The following is an 18,615-nucleotide window of genomic DNA, read 5'->3' on the forward strand; positions in this document are numbered from 1 at the left end:
GTATTAGCCATGCGTGTCATGCAATCAATATGCTGATAGAATTTAGGTAGCCTTGTTCTCAAATTTGCTTTTTTTAAATACCCAGCTACAATAATTGCAGCCTCCGGATATATAGTTTCCAGTTTACATAGAGTCCATTGAAGTTCCGTGAGGGCCATCTTGGTGTTCGCTTGAGGGGGAATGTACACAGCTATGACTATAACTGGCAATAATTCTCTCGGTAGGTAAAATGGCCAGCATTTGATTGCAAGGAATTCTAGGTCGGGTGAGAAGAAGGATTTGAGTTCCTGTATGTTGTTATGATTACACCATGAGTCGTTAATCATAAAGCATACACCCCCGCCCTTCTTCTTCCCAGAGAGGTGTTTATCTCTGTCGGCGCAATGCATGGAGAAGCCCGGTGGCTGAACCGATTCCGACAACATATCCTGAGAGAGCCCTGTTTCCATGAAACAGAGAATGTTACAATCTCTGATGTCTCTTTGGAAGGCAACCCTCACTCGAATTTCGTCTACCTTGTCAAGAGACTGGACATTGGCGAGTAGTATACTCGGGAGCGGTGAGCGATGTGCACGTCTACGGAGCCTGACCAGGAGGCTGCTAGCTCTGCCCCTTCTACGGCGCTATTGTTTTGGGTAGGCTACTGGGATTAGATCAATTTTCCTGGGTGGTGGTCCGAACAGAGTACCCGCTTCAGGAAAGTCGTATTTCTGGTAGTAATGTTGGTAAGTTGCCGTTGCTCTTATATCTAATAGTTCCTCCCGGCTGTATGTAATAAGACAAGATTTCCTGAGGTAACAATGTAAGAAATAATACATTAAAAAAGTAAATAGTGCATAAATAGAGCCATTTGTATATGACAGCAAGGCAATAGCAGACAACAGGGGAGCTGCCAGAGTATATCAAAACATAGATTCTTCCATTGTCTGAGATAATGTGAATATGACATAGTCCATTGTTGCGTCTTTAATGAGAAGCATGATTCGCTTTCAACAGCAACATAATCAAAACACATTCTAATTAAAAGTTCAGAATGCACTCCATGCGGGGATTAAATAGGAGAACAATTAAGTTAAACAAAGCAATTACATAAGGAAGTGGAAAGAAAATCATCCCGAAGGCCAAACCAAGAAAGAACATCATTTTGAAAATACAGAATAAAGAGATTTATTAAAACTGTTGATCCTTGGCATACCAACCGCTCCTAATCCTTTGCACATACAGTATCAGTCAAAAGTTTGGACACACCTACTCATTCAAGGGTTTTTCTTTATTTTTACTATTTTTCCACATTGTAGAATAATAGTGAAGACATCAAAACTATGAAATAACACATATGGAATCATGTAATTAACAAAAAAGTGTGAAACAAATCAAAATAGATTTTAGATTTTTTGATTCTTCAAAGTAGCCATCCTTTGCCTTGATGACAGCTTTGCACACTCTTGGCATTCTCTCAACCAGCTTCATGAGGTAGTCACCTGGTACTGTATATTTAAGGCCACAGCCAAAACTTGTTAAAGCAACTTCTTTTAAGTTTATTCAAGCTGTACCTAAAAGTAGCTGACATAAGTCTAAGTAATGACTATAGTCAGTTACCTTCAACATTGGGGTGGGTAAATGCGGAATATTGCACATTTGGAGGGGAGCCCTGACCAGGACTCAAACCTGGGTCCAGCGACTATCAACCTGATACCTTAGCCATTACGCCAAAAAATGCAAACTTCCTAATTGGGAGTAATATTCAAAAACAACGTGATAAAGGGTTGTGACTTTAATCGCCCTACTTGCAGGCACAGGAAAAATCACATTAGAAATGGTAACATGGGAGATATAAGAGGATTGCATGGACGAATGGCCTACTTGTGGTCACAGACCACTTGTCTTTGACTTACCAGTTGCTGGCCCTGTACTCCCCATGCAGCATACTGCAGAATAGAATTCAGCACCTCTGGAGGATCCAGCTCCCACACCTCCCTGAAAAACAACATTAAGTAACAGTAACACTGCTGCTTAGAGCAGCTGACACAGCTGACACATTGTGTTTGAAGGACAGCGCTCAACTCCTCTCAGCCTACTAGACTTGGACTGCCTGCCTTTCAAATTAACATTTGAAAACTTGGACTGCCTGTGTTCAAATTCACATTTAAAAACTTTAAAAGCTCATTTCACCACATTGTTTTATCATCACAACTGAAATGTACTTAATGCCTGAGATAAACTGCCTGAGAATAGATTGTCTTGACAAGTAAACAAACACATCAAGACCCCAACAAAGTTCATGGTAAACAAGCAAACAAAACATACCTTGTGTGGACGTTGTAAATGCTATATGAGGCCATGTATGAATGCCGGAAAACCTAAAACAAAAGAGAGAAAAGAAAGAGGAGATTACTGCATTAAATATTTACGATGGAGGCAGCTTGGCTGATAACAACATCAAAAAAACAGGCAGAGAAAGGCATCAAACAGAATAGACCGGTAGCTGTTTTCACAAATAGATTCTGGGGACAATGCAATTTGCATGGGTGACAGCTGGGAGATGAGACATTTTAATTCCATCTGAGAAACCGATCATGCAACCCCCATGACTTTAGGTCTGAAAGCCTGGGAGTATGAAAGACACAGAGAGAAAGGCAGGAGGGAGGGAGAGAGAGAGAGCATCCAAATGGTTCTGACTAGGGTGTTTGTAAATCTGTCTGGATTCCCCTCGGGAAGCTGTGCATGACATGATAGTATAATTCAGATTGTAGACGGGGAAAAGAGAGCGAGAGAGGGAGAGAGAGAGAGAGAAAGAAAGAAAGAAATAAAAAGAGGGATAGAGACACCTGATTCAGACTCAAGTGTTTGATATATCTGTTTGAGCAGACAGGAGTCTAAAAACAGGGATGCCACAGCCGAGGATGGATAGCTCAAATTAAAAAGTGCTTCTTCATTTGAAAAGGATGCACTTTGCCACAGTGAATTATGCATAGCGCATGAGGACGGCAGAAAGGCCCGAAGGTGGTGGCAGAGATGTGATAGCGCTAGATTGATGAGCACCAGAAATAGTGTTGACAGGCCAAGATGAGTGATCTCAGAAAGGGAGGGAGGTGGAGAGTGCACCTCCGATGGCTTTGACAAAATATGTTGCTATAAGCTGCTAAGCAACAGAGACGCAGGTCAGGGTTAAAGCTCTGTGAAAACACATCCCTGGCTAGGAACTAAAACGCCCAAGTGTTTAGATACGCCGTCTCTTTAAAACAAATTCAAGGTGATCATTTGGAACTAGAGGTAATGCTCCCAGGGAACAAGAGTCTGTAGTTTTGCTGTGGATATTTTGTGAAATATTTTGTGAAATATCCACAGCAAAACCACAGACTCTTGTTCCCTGGGAAGGCACAGAAGAGGAATGGACTCTGTAACTTTTATTTGAACCGTATTGACTCCCTCCAGTTGGAGTTTTACTTCCAAACATTGACCTTTGGCAAAAAAAGTTTTAACTGCCTGTCAGATACTACTTTGAGTGTCTGAGAAAGTGTTTGAAGTTATCATTTTAAGATTTAAGATTTAAGATTGCGCAGATATCTTTGCTGTCGGGTGGAATTCACTCTCTCTGAGCTGCTCGTCATCTCTAGCTTTGATAAGATGTCCTACTCTGTATATGATGATAAAATGGCCAATAACAGTTCCAGTATCAGGTGTACAGTTAGAGAATCATTTTGAAATGTTTCACATTGTTTCCCTCACTACATCTCTTCAAGAGCTGGCACAATGACCTTTGTGTTCAGTGTGGTGATTTAATCAAAGACAAGTAGGTTGACATTTTCAACTCCTACTGCACTAAAACTTTTGCTGCAACTCAATGTTGAATACGAGTGGTCTGCACAGGGCAGTTTTATCAAACACGATTAATAACACTGCAAAAGTAACACAGAGGGAAACGCATCTGCCCAAACCAATGAAAAGCCCATGTTGTATTAATGTCGATTTTCATCACCATGTTCCTCCATTTCAAATATCATCTGATTATTAAATTTGCCACACACTGACCATCCTTCCCTCCCTCTTTTCCTTGCTCCTCTTCCACTGCCAAGGTGACTCGCCCGCTCCCTCCTCCCCTCCCCTCATATTACGTATGCAAATCGGATTGAATGAAATGAAAACATGGATTCTCTTGATTTATGGGAGAGGTGTGGCGGATCATGGTTCTGTATATTACCCAGAGATCCCCTAATCTCTGGCAGTGTGTGGCACGTGCCTGGGAGCAGGGGCCCACAGATTAAAACATATGATTAAATATCTAGACTGGTTCAGACAGCTTTAGGCGCTCTTCTATACTGCCTCAGAGAAGAGTCCACTGGACCAGCTAACGGAGAAATGCATGCCAAGGTTTCCAATGGCTGCTTTCAGCCTCTGGGTAAAATAAATGTTACAAAATAGTATTTGGATGCTTGTACGTGTGAAAAGAGTTTATTACATAGTAATAACATGTTTAAGGCTGTTAATAACGGTGTTATACAGTAGGACAGTTGAATACAAATGGGAATGATTGTTGTATTTAATCATGTGTCTAAAAACAGATGACTTGCTTGCATTTAGAAACTAAAGGCCTAGTTTACTGCCCTTATTCGAACATGACCACATTTAAGGCAAAACTTTGCGTCAACTGGCTGGTGGTTACAGAGGAGCCTTAACCAAATACAGTGAAGAAACTTAAGCAAATTCTAGCACCAACATAGCAGAGAGCCAATGAGCCAGCTTTCTTAGCACTCTCACCCCAAAACAAGTTTAATTGTGTCTCCAGCCCCAATGGGATCAATCCATTTGTCAGCAAAAGGGGAGGAGAGAAGGTGGGGAGATCAATAGAACACTCGAGGGTGGGAAGGCTGTAAGCCGCTCTAGAGGTGCCTGTGCAATGAACATAAGAGCAGGCTGCACCCCTACGAGTATCAAAGCCAAATGGTCCCTGAAGCTACCGATGACGTATCATGTTTTGCTACCTTACATATTTTGTGCACAATGTTGGCCCAGTGTGAAGGACAGAATCAGTGCAACCCTGACAGCAGTCAGTATTTGGCCCTCAGGTTACCATAGCAATTCTGGACCCTTACAGCACATTGGACCCATCAGATTAACTATAATAGCATGGGCCCTCAAGGAGCCAGTGCTGTGACGACCGTTCAGTCTCAGGGGTCTGCCAGACCCAATCTAGACCCATTTAGCGTGGGAGGGAATACGGATACGGTGATAACGGTGCTTAGGGCCCCAGGTGCTGCTTTTGGACTGCTAAATCACACAACATTGGGTTACCGTGACCCCCGTATAGTCCTGATGAGATAGCTCTGAAAGATGCTGTCTCTCCTTCGTCTTCCTTTGTGATTCCCGCCAGGCTCATTTGTTCAGTAATCAGCCTTGAGGGGTTAGGCGAGGTAGGACCTACTGTACGTATTCAGCCTCTGCTCATTTGAAGGCGGCGAGCCACTGAAGGCTACTTCATCAATGTTACACAATGTTTTATCCTTCACAAAGATATATCATCGTTTGGAGGACCAGAAGGTAAAGAAACTGAATTCTTCATATATTTCCCTCGCCAGTATGTCAAAAAACCGATCACAATGTAATAAACTTTGTGGTTCTACAATTTGAGAAAGAACAGAGATGTAAAATGTTCTATTTGACTGAGATCTGTCATCAAATGAAAGAAGACACCATTTCCTCACAGAGCGATTGTCATGTCAAGTAAACAATGGACTTCATTGTTATACTCCATGGGTAAACTCTGGACTCTGACTCTCTATTGGTTACACAGACTTTTGGCCTCCCATCCCATTCTTAACACCGTTCGCCGGCTTTGTATTCATGTGACCTGATGAAATTGCTGTACAATATGATCTTGTTGCCATCTGATACACATTCAGATGTCATAAATCAGCACTGCAGAGCTCTCCCTGTACTATGCCGTACCTTGATTGTATTACTGTTGATGATATCTGGAAATGTGCATGTACACCCTGGCCCGTCTACTGTTGCTAGCCCCAATTCTGACTTGTGCTCTGATATCTGCTTCACTGATTTCTGCTCCTGTAAAAGCCTGGGTTTTCTGCACATTAACACGAGAAGCTTATTACCTAAAACGGATCAATTGAAAGTGTGGGTTCAGAGCTCCAATCCAGATGTGTTAGTCATTACTGAGACGTGGTTAAGGAAGAGTGTTTTGAATACTGATGTTAACCTTTCTGGTTCTAACCTTTTTCGGCAAGACAGATCTTCTAAAGGTGGGGGAGTGGCAATCTTTACCAAGGATCACCTTCAGTGCTCGTTTATCTCCACCAAGTCTGTCCCCAAACAATTTGATTTGCTGGTTTTAAGTATTAAACTTTCAAATAGCTCTTTGTTGACTGTTGCTGGGTGCTATCGTCCTCCATCAGCACCAGCCTGTACCCTACCTGCCCTAAGCTCTCTCCTGGCTTCTTACACTAAGTCTGAATTTGTCCTGCTAGGTGACCTAAACTGGGACATACTTAAACCACCTGACCAAGTCCTAAAACAATGGGACTCCCTAAATCTTTCTCAGATTATTACCCATCCCACAAGGTATGACTCCAAACACCCAGAAAAGGCTACTGTTCTTGATGTTATTCTCACAAATAATCCTGATTGGTATCAGTATGGTGTTTTCTGTAATGACCTTAGTGATCACTGTTTTACAGCCTGCGTTCGTAATGGCTGCTCTGTGAAACCACCTGTCCTGATTTGTCATAGATTCTTGCTAAAACACTTTAATAAGCAAGCCTTCCTTCATGAACTGGCCTTGGTAAAATGGTATAGAATCAGCTTGATCCCCTCTGTCGAAGACGCTTGGACCTTATTTTTTGATAATTTCAGTGGTATTGTTAACAAACACACCCCCATGAAGAAAATGAGAATTAAAAACAAGTTCAACCCCAGGTTCGACCGTGATCTTGCAGAGTTACTCCACCTCAAGAATTTGGCGAAATGAACGGCACACGCATACTTAGGCTGACTGGCTCTCGTTCAGGCAAATGAGACATAAGTGCACTCAGGTTATCCGGAAGGCCAAAGTCAGTTACTTTAAGGAGCAGTTCTCTTTCTGTGGGTCTAACCCCAAGATGTTCTGGAAAACGGGTAAAGACCTGGAGAATAAACCCTCCTCCTTACAGCTGCCCATGTCCCTTAAAGTTGATGATGTGGTTGTTACTGACAAGAAGCACATGGCTGAGCTCTTTCATCACCACTTCATTAAGTCAGGATTCCTATTTGACTCAGTCATGCATCCTTGCCCGTCCAACATTTCCTCATCTCCCACCACTTTTAATGCGACTATCTCCGATGCTTCTCCCTCTTTTTGCCCTGCCCCGCTACAAAGTTTCTCCCTGCAGGCAGTCACTGAGTCCGAGGTGCTAGAGGAGCTCCTGAAACTTGGCCCCAAAAAAACATCTGGGTCAGATGGTTTAGACCCTTTCTTCTTTAAGGTTGCTGCCCCTATCATCGCCAAGCCTATCTCTGACCTTTTTAACCTGTCTCTCCTTTCTGGGGAGGTTCCCATTGCTTGAAAGGCAGCCGCGGTTCGTCCTTCATTTAAAGGGGGAGATTAAGCTGATCCTAACTGTTATTAGGCCTATTTCTATTTTGCCCTGTTTATCAAAAGTGTTGTAAAAACTGACTGGCTTTCTTGATGTCAATAGAATTCTCTCTGGTATGCAATCTGGTTTCCGCTCAGGTTATGGATGTGTCACTGCAACCTTAAAGGTCCTCAATGATATCACCATTGCCTTTGATTCTAAGCAATGTTGTGCTGCTATTTTTATTGACTTTGCCAAAGCTTTTAATACGGTAGACCATTCCAAGGAATATTGGTGTCTCTGAGGGGTCCTTGGCCTGTTTTGCTAACTACCTCTCTCAAAGAGTGCAGTGTATAAAGTCAGAAAATCTGCTATCTCAGCCACTGCCTGTCACCAAGGGAGTAGCCCAAGGCTCAATCCTAGGCACCACGCTCTTCTCAATTTACATCAACAACATAGCTCAGGCAGTAGGAAGCTCTCTCATCCGTTTATATGCAGATGATACAGTCTTATACTCAGCTGGCCCTTCCCCGGATTCTGTGTTAAATGCTCTACCACACAGCTTTCCTAGTGTCCAACAAGCTTTCTCTACCCTTAACCTTGTTCTTAACACCTCCAAAACAAAGGTCATGTGGTTCGGCAAGAAGAATGCCCCTCGACCCACAGGTGTGATTACTACCTCTGAGGGTTTAGAGCTAGAGGTAGGCACCTCATACAATTATTTGGGAGTATGGCTAGATGGTACACTGTCCTTCTCTCAGCACATATCTAAGCTGCAGGCTAAAGTTAAATCTAGACTTGGTTTCATATATCGTAATCGCTCCTCTTTCACCCCAGCTGCCAAACTAACCCTGATTCAGATGACCATCCTACCCATGCTAGATTACGGAGACATCATTTATCGATCAGCAGGTAAGGGTGCTCTCGAGCGGCTAGATGTTCTTTACCATTCGGCCATCAGATTTGCCACCAATGCTCCTTATAGGACACATCACTGCACTCTATACTCCTCTGTAAACGGGTCATCTCTGTATTCCTGTCGCTTATTTATAAAACCCTCTTAGGCCTCCCTCCCCCCTATCTGAGATATCTACTGCATCCCTCATCCTCCACATACAACACCCGTTCTGCCAAACCTATTCTGTTAAAAGGTCCCCAAAGCACACACATCCCTGGATCGCTCCTCTTTTCAGTTCACTGCAGCTAGTGACTGGAACGAGCTGCAACAAACACTCAAACTGCACAGTTTTATCTCAATCTCTTCATTCAAAGTCTCAATCATGGACACTCTTACTGACAGTTGTGGCTGCTTTGCGTGATGTACTGTTGTCTCTACCTTCTTGCCCTTTGTGCTGTTGTCTCTGCCCAATAATGTTTGTACCATGTTTTGTGCTGCTACCATGTTGTGTTGCTACCATGTTGTTGTCATGTGTTGCTGCCTTGCTATGTTGTTGTCTTAGGTCTCTCTTTATGTAGTATTGTCTCTCTTGTCGTGATGTGTGTTTTGTCCTATATTTATATGCAATTTAAAAAATATATACAGTATATATATGTAATCCCAGCCCCCGTCCCCGCAGGAGGTCTTTTGCCTTTTGGTAGGCCGTCATTGTAGATAATAATTTGTTCTTAACTGACTTGCCTAGTTAAATAAAGGTACAAAAAATACAAATACAAATAAAGACGTAAATCCCGGTTATTGTTTGGTGAGGTACAACCAATTATTTATATTTACACTATATCACTGATAGGGGACACTGTGTTGAAGCCATGGAGCCTCCATCTTGGTTAATACATACACCATTGTAGAAAATATTTTGGAAGCTATAGAAAAGCTATAAACATTTATTCATGTCTACATTCGTTTTTGCCACATTTATTTTGTTACAGACGTGTTACTGCGTACTTTTAAATTATATTATGTGAGCTAAACAGAACAATTAAAAATGAACAAGTATCTAATAACATTTTCCTGAAATAATCATCTTTGGAGATTACTCATGTTTCCATCCCCACGACAACACAAAAATACTTAAATACAAGTCAATTTTTGTTGTTTGAACATTTCATTTATTCCATGAAATCCTATGTCGGACTGCTTCTTCTGGGGAGTGCTAATATAGCCGACCAGTAGCTTCAAAGCCTCTCAAAGGCCAATACATAGCATCAGCAATCCAGGGTTTATATACATCATTGGGTACGACCTACTCAAACCTGATTAGCTTGAAGTTATTCTCTAATTATTATTGCAAACACAATGAATTGGATCAACATAGACCTGGAGGATTTAAAACCTGGACGAGCATTACAAGATGTTTACCAGCAAAGAAAACATATCCTATTGTCACCATTGACACAGAGTTTACGAGTGTTTATAAAGCTTAATCGCTCTTGGACACCTCAGTAATGAGATAAAGGCGTGTAATCTTAGAGCTACTGTAGGTGAGATTTCCAGGGGGTAACTCTGTCAACAACTTCAATCTACACCAGTTGATGTGGACATACTTGTTCAAGTGCCACACCGTTATTCAGTGCTTTCTTTTCATTCCAACATACTGTACCGGTATTGCCCTGTTTGTTCAACTAAACAATTTCCCAAGGGCCCAGAGATTGTGTTCATACAGTAGGTGCCTAAACATATACTGTGAACATATAATTAAATGATGAACAAATGACAGCCTCTATACATATCTTTCATAATCAATTCCGAGCTTGTCTATCTATGAAATACAACAGAACTGTCACGTCCTGACCATGGAAAGCCTGTATTTTCTATGGTAGAGTAGGTCAGGGCATGACTAGGGGTTTTAGTCTATTTTGTTATTTCTATGTGGGGTTCTAGGTTTATTTTCTATGTTGGGGTTTGTGTGTGATTCCCAATTAGAGGCAGCTGGTAAACATTGTCTCTAATTGGGGATCATACTTAAGTTGCACTTTTCCACCTGTGGATTATGGGATATTGTTTATGTTTAGTTGCCTGTTAGCACTGCATTGTCGTCACGGTTTGTTTATTCTTTATTGTTTTTGGTTTTCTATATGTCACTTTCTAATAAATGATGTGGAACTCTATGTACGCTGCGCCTTGGTCCGAGCATTATTACAAACAACGTGACAATAACATTACACGTCAAAAGAAAGGGACAACACAGGGCACAGGCTTATTATTAGCCAGCAAAATAATTACACACAAGACCTTATGTGAAATATGCAAATAAATTAAGACTAATCTCCTTGTCGCTAATCCTCATAGTTTATCCCTTCCTGAACAGAGGGTTCAATTTGCGTATCTCATTTTGCATCTTCACTTTTCTGATGGAAAGCTTGTGATTATAGGAGAAACATTTTTAAATAAAAAAAGGTCTGAGTGGGTGTTTGATCAACAGGCCCACTGTATAGTTGGCTGACTTCAAGGTGTGTGTGTGTTGTAGTGCGTTGGCTTGTATGGTAGCCTAGTACAATGTTTGCCAACTACAGGGGTCTATATGTACTGCCAATTATGTTGTGAAACGTTTCTTAGACAGAAGCAAACGGAACAAAATGGGAAGGGACCTACCTGAATTTGTCCAATAGAAACTCTTGTTTAGCTCTGTTTGCTTCCATTTGGTTCTGAACGGTAAAAAGTTCCTGTAATGAATACACCCCAGTCCTCGAGTACCCACAACAGCACACATTTTGGGGGGGGGACAAGTACACGTGATTCAACTTGTCAACTAATCATCAAGCCCTCAATGAGTTGAATCAGTTGTCTGGGGCTACAACAAAAATGTGTGCTGTTGGACAGGAGTTGGGAAACACTGGTCTAGTATGCATGCCTTTAAGATTGAGCTTATTGTAAGATTTAATAGAATATATGAGAGAGAGAGCGAGAGCGAGAGAGAGAGAGAGAGAGAGAGATGCAAATGGAGTGTGGGGGGATTAAGAGCATTAAAGTAAAAAGATAATACAGTTTACCTGTTTAACATCATAGGCAAAGAGCACATATTTCAAGTCCGGGGAAACGGAGTACTTTGCAACATTGAAATTGACCTACAAGACAAAGAAGAGGAAAAGAGAGTGAGAGCATTTTTAAGTGGGTATATCCGTTTGCTAACATGTCACTTTGAGTGGCAGGGTATATGTTTACCTGTAAGTCTGTGTGCATGCATGTTCAGATGGTAAAGGGTTTTCACTTACAAATGTTGTGTTTGTCAGTACAATTTCAGTCTCATTGGTGAGGATGTTAAACTTGATTACGTGGCCATCGCGATTCCTGTAGATCACTTCTGAGTCTATGAAAGGAGAGACAAATAAGAAAAAAACATGTCTTTCTGAAACAATTCCTCTGTCGATTTTCTTCTAAGATGAAATTGCAAGGCCTTTGTTGTCATTTGAAGGCAAGGCCGGATGGCTGTCAAAACCAGAACTGTACCTTGAATAAGGCTTTGTAGCCAACATTTTGACAATAAAAAGTCTCCATTCTATCCAAATGTCCTTGTTTTTCTTCAGCATAGCAAAGACAGAATGTCCAGTACCTTGTCACATCATTGTCTCTGGAAAATCAATTAACAATAGTAACATGACGGCACTGACTCCATTCATATACACCAGCGTGTGACTGCATTGTGATCAACATATATGAAGCCAAATATGCATGTTCTCTATTGACGGGAAATGCTTTCTGTGCCTAAGGAATGAAACACACACAGTGCCATCAGAAACTATTCGCACCCCTTGACTTTTTCCACATTTTGTTGTGGAATAGCACAGGAGGCTGCTGAGGGGAGAACGGCTGATCATAATGGCTGGAATGGAGAAAAATGAAATGGCATCAAACATCTGGGAACCATTCATTGATACCATTCCACTCACTCCACTCTTTACCACAAGCCCGTGTCCCCAATTAAGCTGCCACCAACCTCCTGTTTTATAAGGTCCCTCAGTTGAGCAGTACATTTCCAACACAGATTCAACCACAAAGACCAGGGAGTTTTTCCAATGCCTCGCAAAGAAGGGCACCTATTGGTAGATGGTTAAACAAAAAAAAAGCTGACATTCAATATCTCTTTGAGCATGGATGGTATAGGACAATGATCTAAAACACAAGGCCAGATCTACACTGGAGTTGCTTAACAAGAAGACAGTGAAAGTGGCCAAGAGTGGCCAAGTTACAGTTTTGACATAAATCTGTTCAGAAAATCTGTGGCAAGACCTGAACATGATTGTCTAGCAATGATCAACAACCAATTTGACAGAGCTTGAAGAATTTTTTTAACAATAATGGGCAAATGTTGTACAATCCAGGTGTGGAAAGCTTATAGACTTATCCAGAAAGACTCACAGCTGTAATCGCTGCCAAATGTGATTCTAACATGTATTGACTCAGGTGGTTGAATACTTATCTAATAAAATATAAAAGATCATGTTTTTTTTTTTTTTTTTACAAATGTTACAATTTTTCTTCCACATGTATTTTGTGTGGATCGTTGACCAAAAAATTCCAATGAAATCCATTTTAAACCCACTTTGTAACACAACCAAATGTGGAAAAGTCAAGGTGTGTGAATACTTGTATGTAGCTTGTATTTTGTCCTGTGTTCTTGTTGTTGAATGCCACAGCATTATCTGCTATGTGATCTCATACGCAGACATGACCCTGAAATGTCATCCAGCAAGGGAGTACTGCAAATGGCAGACACACACACATACACACACACGCACACACACACATTGAGCAAATGATACCATGCATTGCTAATCACTAATTCATACATGAGTTATGATCAAATGCAAACAAAACAAAGATGGAAGACAATCCATAACGTTCTGTGCTGAAACAATCCCATAATGAAGTTATTCATCTCTGTCAAAAGGTCATTTGGGGGTTATGCAACTGACAGGGCAACCCCAGCAGACCTGGCAACCCCGGCAGATATTGGATTCCTACAGTGGTAGCTGATCACCTATACCCGCCTCTCAGCAGAGTCTCATTTGTCCGTCAACAATTTTCTCATTCACAGCCAATCAGGGCCCTGTTGCCATGCTGTAGTTACCATGGGTTTGATTGATGGGGCCCTCACGGCCCAATCCTGCCCCATATTTTGTTCCTGTCATAACCTCTGTGAGCATATCACAGACATAAATGTCATCATCTAAAACAAGTAATCTGATGCCTCAAGACCACTGGTCGAAATATTTGTGTTTACCACGACCAAATACAGTGCGGTCTGAAATTATTGACAACCTTGATAAAGGTAAGCAAAAAGGACTGTATAAAATTAATAATTAAAATACTAAGCTATATTGTATGCTCAAATGATATTATTTCATACTAATAAAAATGTATGTATGGGGTTAGAATCGGTGCTTTGGTCAGCTGACATGAAAATAGAGCTATTTGGCCACGCACCTCAGTGGTGGATTTGGGGTCGAAATGAGAACGCATAAGCAGAAAATAACTCCATATCTACTGGACAATACGATGGTGGATCTTTGATGTTATGAGGCTATTTTGCTTCCACTGGTCCTAAGGCCCTTGTTGACGATCAATGGCTTCATGAACCTTACCCAGGGTGTCCCACCCTGTGCAACTGGGTCCTGGACTTCCTGACGGGCCGCCCCCAGGTGGTGAGGGTAGGTAACAACATCTCCACCCTGCTGATCCTCAACACTGGGGCCCCACAAGGGTGCATTCTCTGCCCTCTCCTGTACTCCCTGTTCACCCATGACTGCGTGGCCATGCACGCCTCCAACTCAATCATCAAGTTTGCAGACGACACTACAGTGGTAGGCTTGATTACCAACAACAACGAGACGGCCTACAGGGAGGAGTTGAGGGCCCTCGGAGTGTGGTGTCAGGAAAATAACCTCACACTCAATGTCAACAAAACAAAGGACATGATCGTGGACTTCAGGAAACAACAGAGAGAGCATCCTTCTATCCACATCGACGGGACAGTAGTCGAGAAGGTGGAACGTTTTAAGTTCCTCGGCGTACACATCATGGACAAAATTAAATAGTCCACCCACACAGACAGCATGGTAAAGAAGGCGCAGCAACGCCTCTTCAACCTCAGGAGGCTGAAGAAATTTGGCTTGTCACCTAAAACACTCACAAACCTTTACAGATGCACAATCGAGAGCATCCTGTCGGGCTGTATCACCGCCTGGTACGGCAACTGCTCCGCCCACAACCGTAAGGCTCTCCAGAGGGTAGTGAAGTCTGCACAACGCATCACCGGGGGCAAACTACCTTCCCCCTAGGACACCTACACCACCCGATGTCACAGGAAGGCTAAATAAAGGCCTTGTAAATAAACCGAGGCTTCACAAAGCATTTATAACCCTGTCATGCATATTTGTAGAGCATTGCAACGCCAGGATATTGGGTTCAATTCCTGAGACCACCCATACATGAAAATGTATTCATGCATGACTGTCATGTATTATATTTCACTAAAACATTTCGAGGATGGCCTTACCTCTTTCCCTCTTGGGTGCATAGTCAATATTGGACCTGACCTTAACTTCCCAAAACATGCTGTGCTGCAGGATGACACACACTCTTAAGTGCAGTCATGAATGGGCCTTTTAAAATTAGTTTTTATTTCTTGCCTACAAAATATGTTTTCTTGGTTTTTCCAGGTTTCAGATTCCCCCTTTTTTGAAAAGCAAAGCAAAATCGGGATTTACTGTGTTACTACAATGCTTAAACCACATCAGGGGATGACTTTTGCCGTCTGGGGAAAATCTCAGAAACAGAGATTTTTGAATGAAGTTTCCCTTTAATTCATTGGGCATGCTCTGCAATGTTGTTTGGTTAGCGGTATTCTGTAGTGCAGTAAGCGCACATGTGATGTGATTTGGGCTTAAATAGAGTGCTTAGGAACAAATCCTCGTTTTCAATGACGGCCTACCGGGGAGCAGTGGATTAAATGCCTTGTTCAGGGGCAGAATGACAGATTTTTATCTTGTCAGCTCGGGGATTCGATCCAGCAACCTTTCGATTACTGGCCCAACGCTTTAAACACTAGGCTACCTGCCGCAAATAACCCTAGATCAAATCAAATTTTATTTGTCACATGCTCCAAATACAACAAATAAATAAATGTAAATGAAAGAGGAATGTAGTGATATGAATTGAATGGAGATTCCCATCTTCCCATTTTAGAGTTTCTGGCTCAACACAGAAATGCCCTTATCCAGATGGCGTGAGAAACTAATTTCCTTACAGACACGCTAACTTTGTTTTGAGGTTGGAACAAACATGCAGCAGGAAAGGGCAAGAACCAGTTATCCGCCAGCTCAAGGACAAGCTCCACTATTCAGTGTAATGTTCAATGTAATTGCATTGCTAGACTTTTTGAAACTTCATGTATTTGTGTTGTTTTAAAAATGTACAAATAAAAGGAAATGTATGGTTTAAACATGTCTTTAATCTTTATTTGTTTCACCTGTTAGTGATAACTCCTGTGTGTTTACATTTTTAAGCCTTTATGTATGTTTTGAAGGACTAAAGGTGTCTGACTTTATAGTAAGTACAGCGTCATATGATAAGGCATTTATGTATGTGTTATAAATCACCAAAGGGTTCTGACTTTAAATGAAGTAAAGCACCATGCGATAGTCTTTATGGGTGTGTTATGAATGACCGAAGGTGTCTCACTTCAAACTAACTAATACAGGAAACTACATAAAGTGTTAATGTACTAAAGTTATTTTTAAAAATCTAACACAGCGGTTGCATTAAGAACTAGTGTATCTTTCATTTGCTGTCCAACATGTATTTTTTAGTAAAGTTTATGATTAGTTATTTGATTAGATTAGGTGCCTCACCAAGATTTCTCCGGACAATATTTCTGTATTTTGACTACGTATTCACATTGTAAAACCACGATTTGTACTGCTAAATATGCACATTTTCGAACAAACCGTATATGTATTGTGTAATATGATGTTATAGGACTGTCATCTGATGAAGATTGTGAAGGTTAGTGAAAAAATGTATATCTTTTGCTGGTTTATTCGGTATCGCTAATGTTGCGTTGAATGAATGCAGTTGTGTGGTAGGCTATTGTAGTAAGCTAATATAATGCTATATTGTGTTTTCGCTGTAAAACACTTAAAAAATCTGAAATATTGGCTGGATTCACAAGATGTTTGTCTTTCATTTGTTGTACACCATGTATTTTTCATAAATGTTTTATGATGAGTATTTAGGTATTTCACATTGGTATCTGTAGTTATTCTAGCTGCTTTGGTTAGATTTGTGATGGTGGCTGCAATGTAAAATTATGATTTATACCTGAAATATGCACATTTTTCAAACAAAACATATGCTATACAATGAATATGTTATAAGACTGTCATCTGATTAAGTTGTTTCTTGGTTAGTGACTATTTACATCTTTATTTGGTCGAATTTGTGATAGCTACCTATGCGGTAATTTTTTTTTGAAAATATGCAGTTGAGTCTTTTGCTATCGTGGTTAGCTAATAGAAATACATATTGTGTTTTCGCTGTAAAACATTTGAAAAATCGGAAATGATGGCTGGATTCACAAGATGTGTATCTTTCATCTGGTGTCTTGGATTTCTTCTCAGGTTTTTGCCTGCCATATGAGTTCTGTTATACTCACAGACATAATTCAAACAGTTTTAGAAACTTCAGAGTGTTTTCTATCCAATACTAATAATAATATGCATATATTAGCAACTATGACTGAGGAGCAAGCCGTTTACCCTGGGCACCTCTGTGCACCTTTCATCCAAGCTACTCAATACTGCCCCTGCAGCCATAAGAATATATGATAGGTCATGCAAATTAGTTTCTTGGTAAACAGATTTGTGTGACTCATGCAGACAATACCTGGGATCTAATCAACGGTGCATTGTCAACAAGCACATGGCGCGTGACCTTTTCACCTCATTTAACACCTGATTTACTGATCAAAAGGCACATCTCAATAGGTGGTCCAGGTGTGTCGTGACAGAGCACAAGTGGGCCTCTCCTTTTTTTGTCCTCTATTGCTCCTCTATTGTTCCTCAAGCAAAGGGGGAGGCCGATGACATCACAAGTTCCCGTCAGATCAAATCCTTGAATGCCCTACTCCTTGAAGTTTGCAGTTGTGTCTAAAGAACAATAGAGGACGTCTTTAAACACCATTTTTTTATTGAGCCGACATCTACAGCATTTACAGTGAATGTGATCTCTGCCAACGTTAGGAAAATCGACTTTGAAAGGTGCATTGTAGGCAGGCAATAATGCATGTTTCAGACCTTTTCGGTCACATGATGCATATATGACTGCATTTGAAATATGTTAGTGTTGCGTGTTGTCTACAACTATGGGAAGGTCATCGCTCTAGGAAAGTGATCCAGACTTTGGTAACGCCAGTATAGGGATCACTCCGACAAAGGCACTGATTTGCAGTATAAGTAGCTAATTAGGCCTTTGTTGGGTATTATTAGCCATTCATTAGGCATAATGGCTGGGAATACAAATTAGCTACTTATATACACACTTCATATATGCAAATAAGTTCCTAATATGTGATCCCTATTTTGAAGTGTTGGGAACACTTTCCTTGAACCATCCCTCGTATAGGCTAGGCTGCATGTCAATGCCATGTCATAGATGTCTGTTATGAAAGTCACAATTATAGGACTGAGGAGTATTCAGTCTGTAAGAACGGAAAGAGGAATGTATTGAGTTGTATTAAAAACTTGAGAGGGACACTGCAGTCTTGACAGAGTCTGGTTGTGTGTTCTACAGTCGTGGTGTACTGTAGCCCAGCGAAAAGCCTGAAAGGTCTGTCTCATGGTTTTGAGTTTAGTTTAGTTTGCAGGGGGCTGCTGCGGGCAGATGGAGATGGAGCTTGAGGACAGGCTACAGTGGGAGGGCAGGGTAACTACAAGCCCAACCCTAAGCTGGGGATTTTCAGACTGGTAAAAGGGCCCGAGTTATTCATTATTTAACATGTTACAGAAGTAGTACATTACTTATGCATTAGAGTCTTCGTTTGTACTTTTCAGTGTGAAACGTTCCATTATTTAAGTAGACAAGCACGGAAAAAGG

The 18,615-nt window shown here is 41.2% G+C and overlaps 1 protein-coding gene across 5 annotated transcripts in view; it reads right to left on the reverse strand.

Moving 5' to 3' along the window:
- The window catches only part of LOC129816403 (inactive dipeptidyl peptidase 10-like), a 334,081-nt gene that overhangs the window by 58,974 nt on the left and 256,492 nt on the right, over nucleotides 1-18,615 (reverse strand). For all 5 annotated transcript variants that reach the window (XM_055870847.1, XM_055870848.1, XM_055870850.1 and 2 more), the window contains exons 4-7: nucleotides 11,736-11,830; nucleotides 11,514-11,588; nucleotides 2,308-2,360; nucleotides 1,896-1,977 (exon numbers count right to left, since the gene is read on the reverse strand). In XM_055870847.1, the coding sequence (XP_055726822.1) occupies nucleotides 1,896-1,977; nucleotides 2,308-2,360; nucleotides 11,514-11,588; nucleotides 11,736-11,830 (305 nt within the window). The remainder of the gene's footprint in view (nucleotides 1-1,895; nucleotides 1,978-2,307; nucleotides 2,361-11,513; nucleotides 11,589-11,735; nucleotides 11,831-18,615) is intronic.

Source organism: Salvelinus fontinalis, chromosome 19 (assembly GCF_029448725.1).
Source record: "Salvelinus fontinalis isolate EN_2023a chromosome 19, ASM2944872v1, whole genome shotgun sequence".
NCBI lineage: Eukaryota > Metazoa > Chordata > Actinopteri > Salmoniformes > Salmonidae > Salvelinus > Salvelinus fontinalis.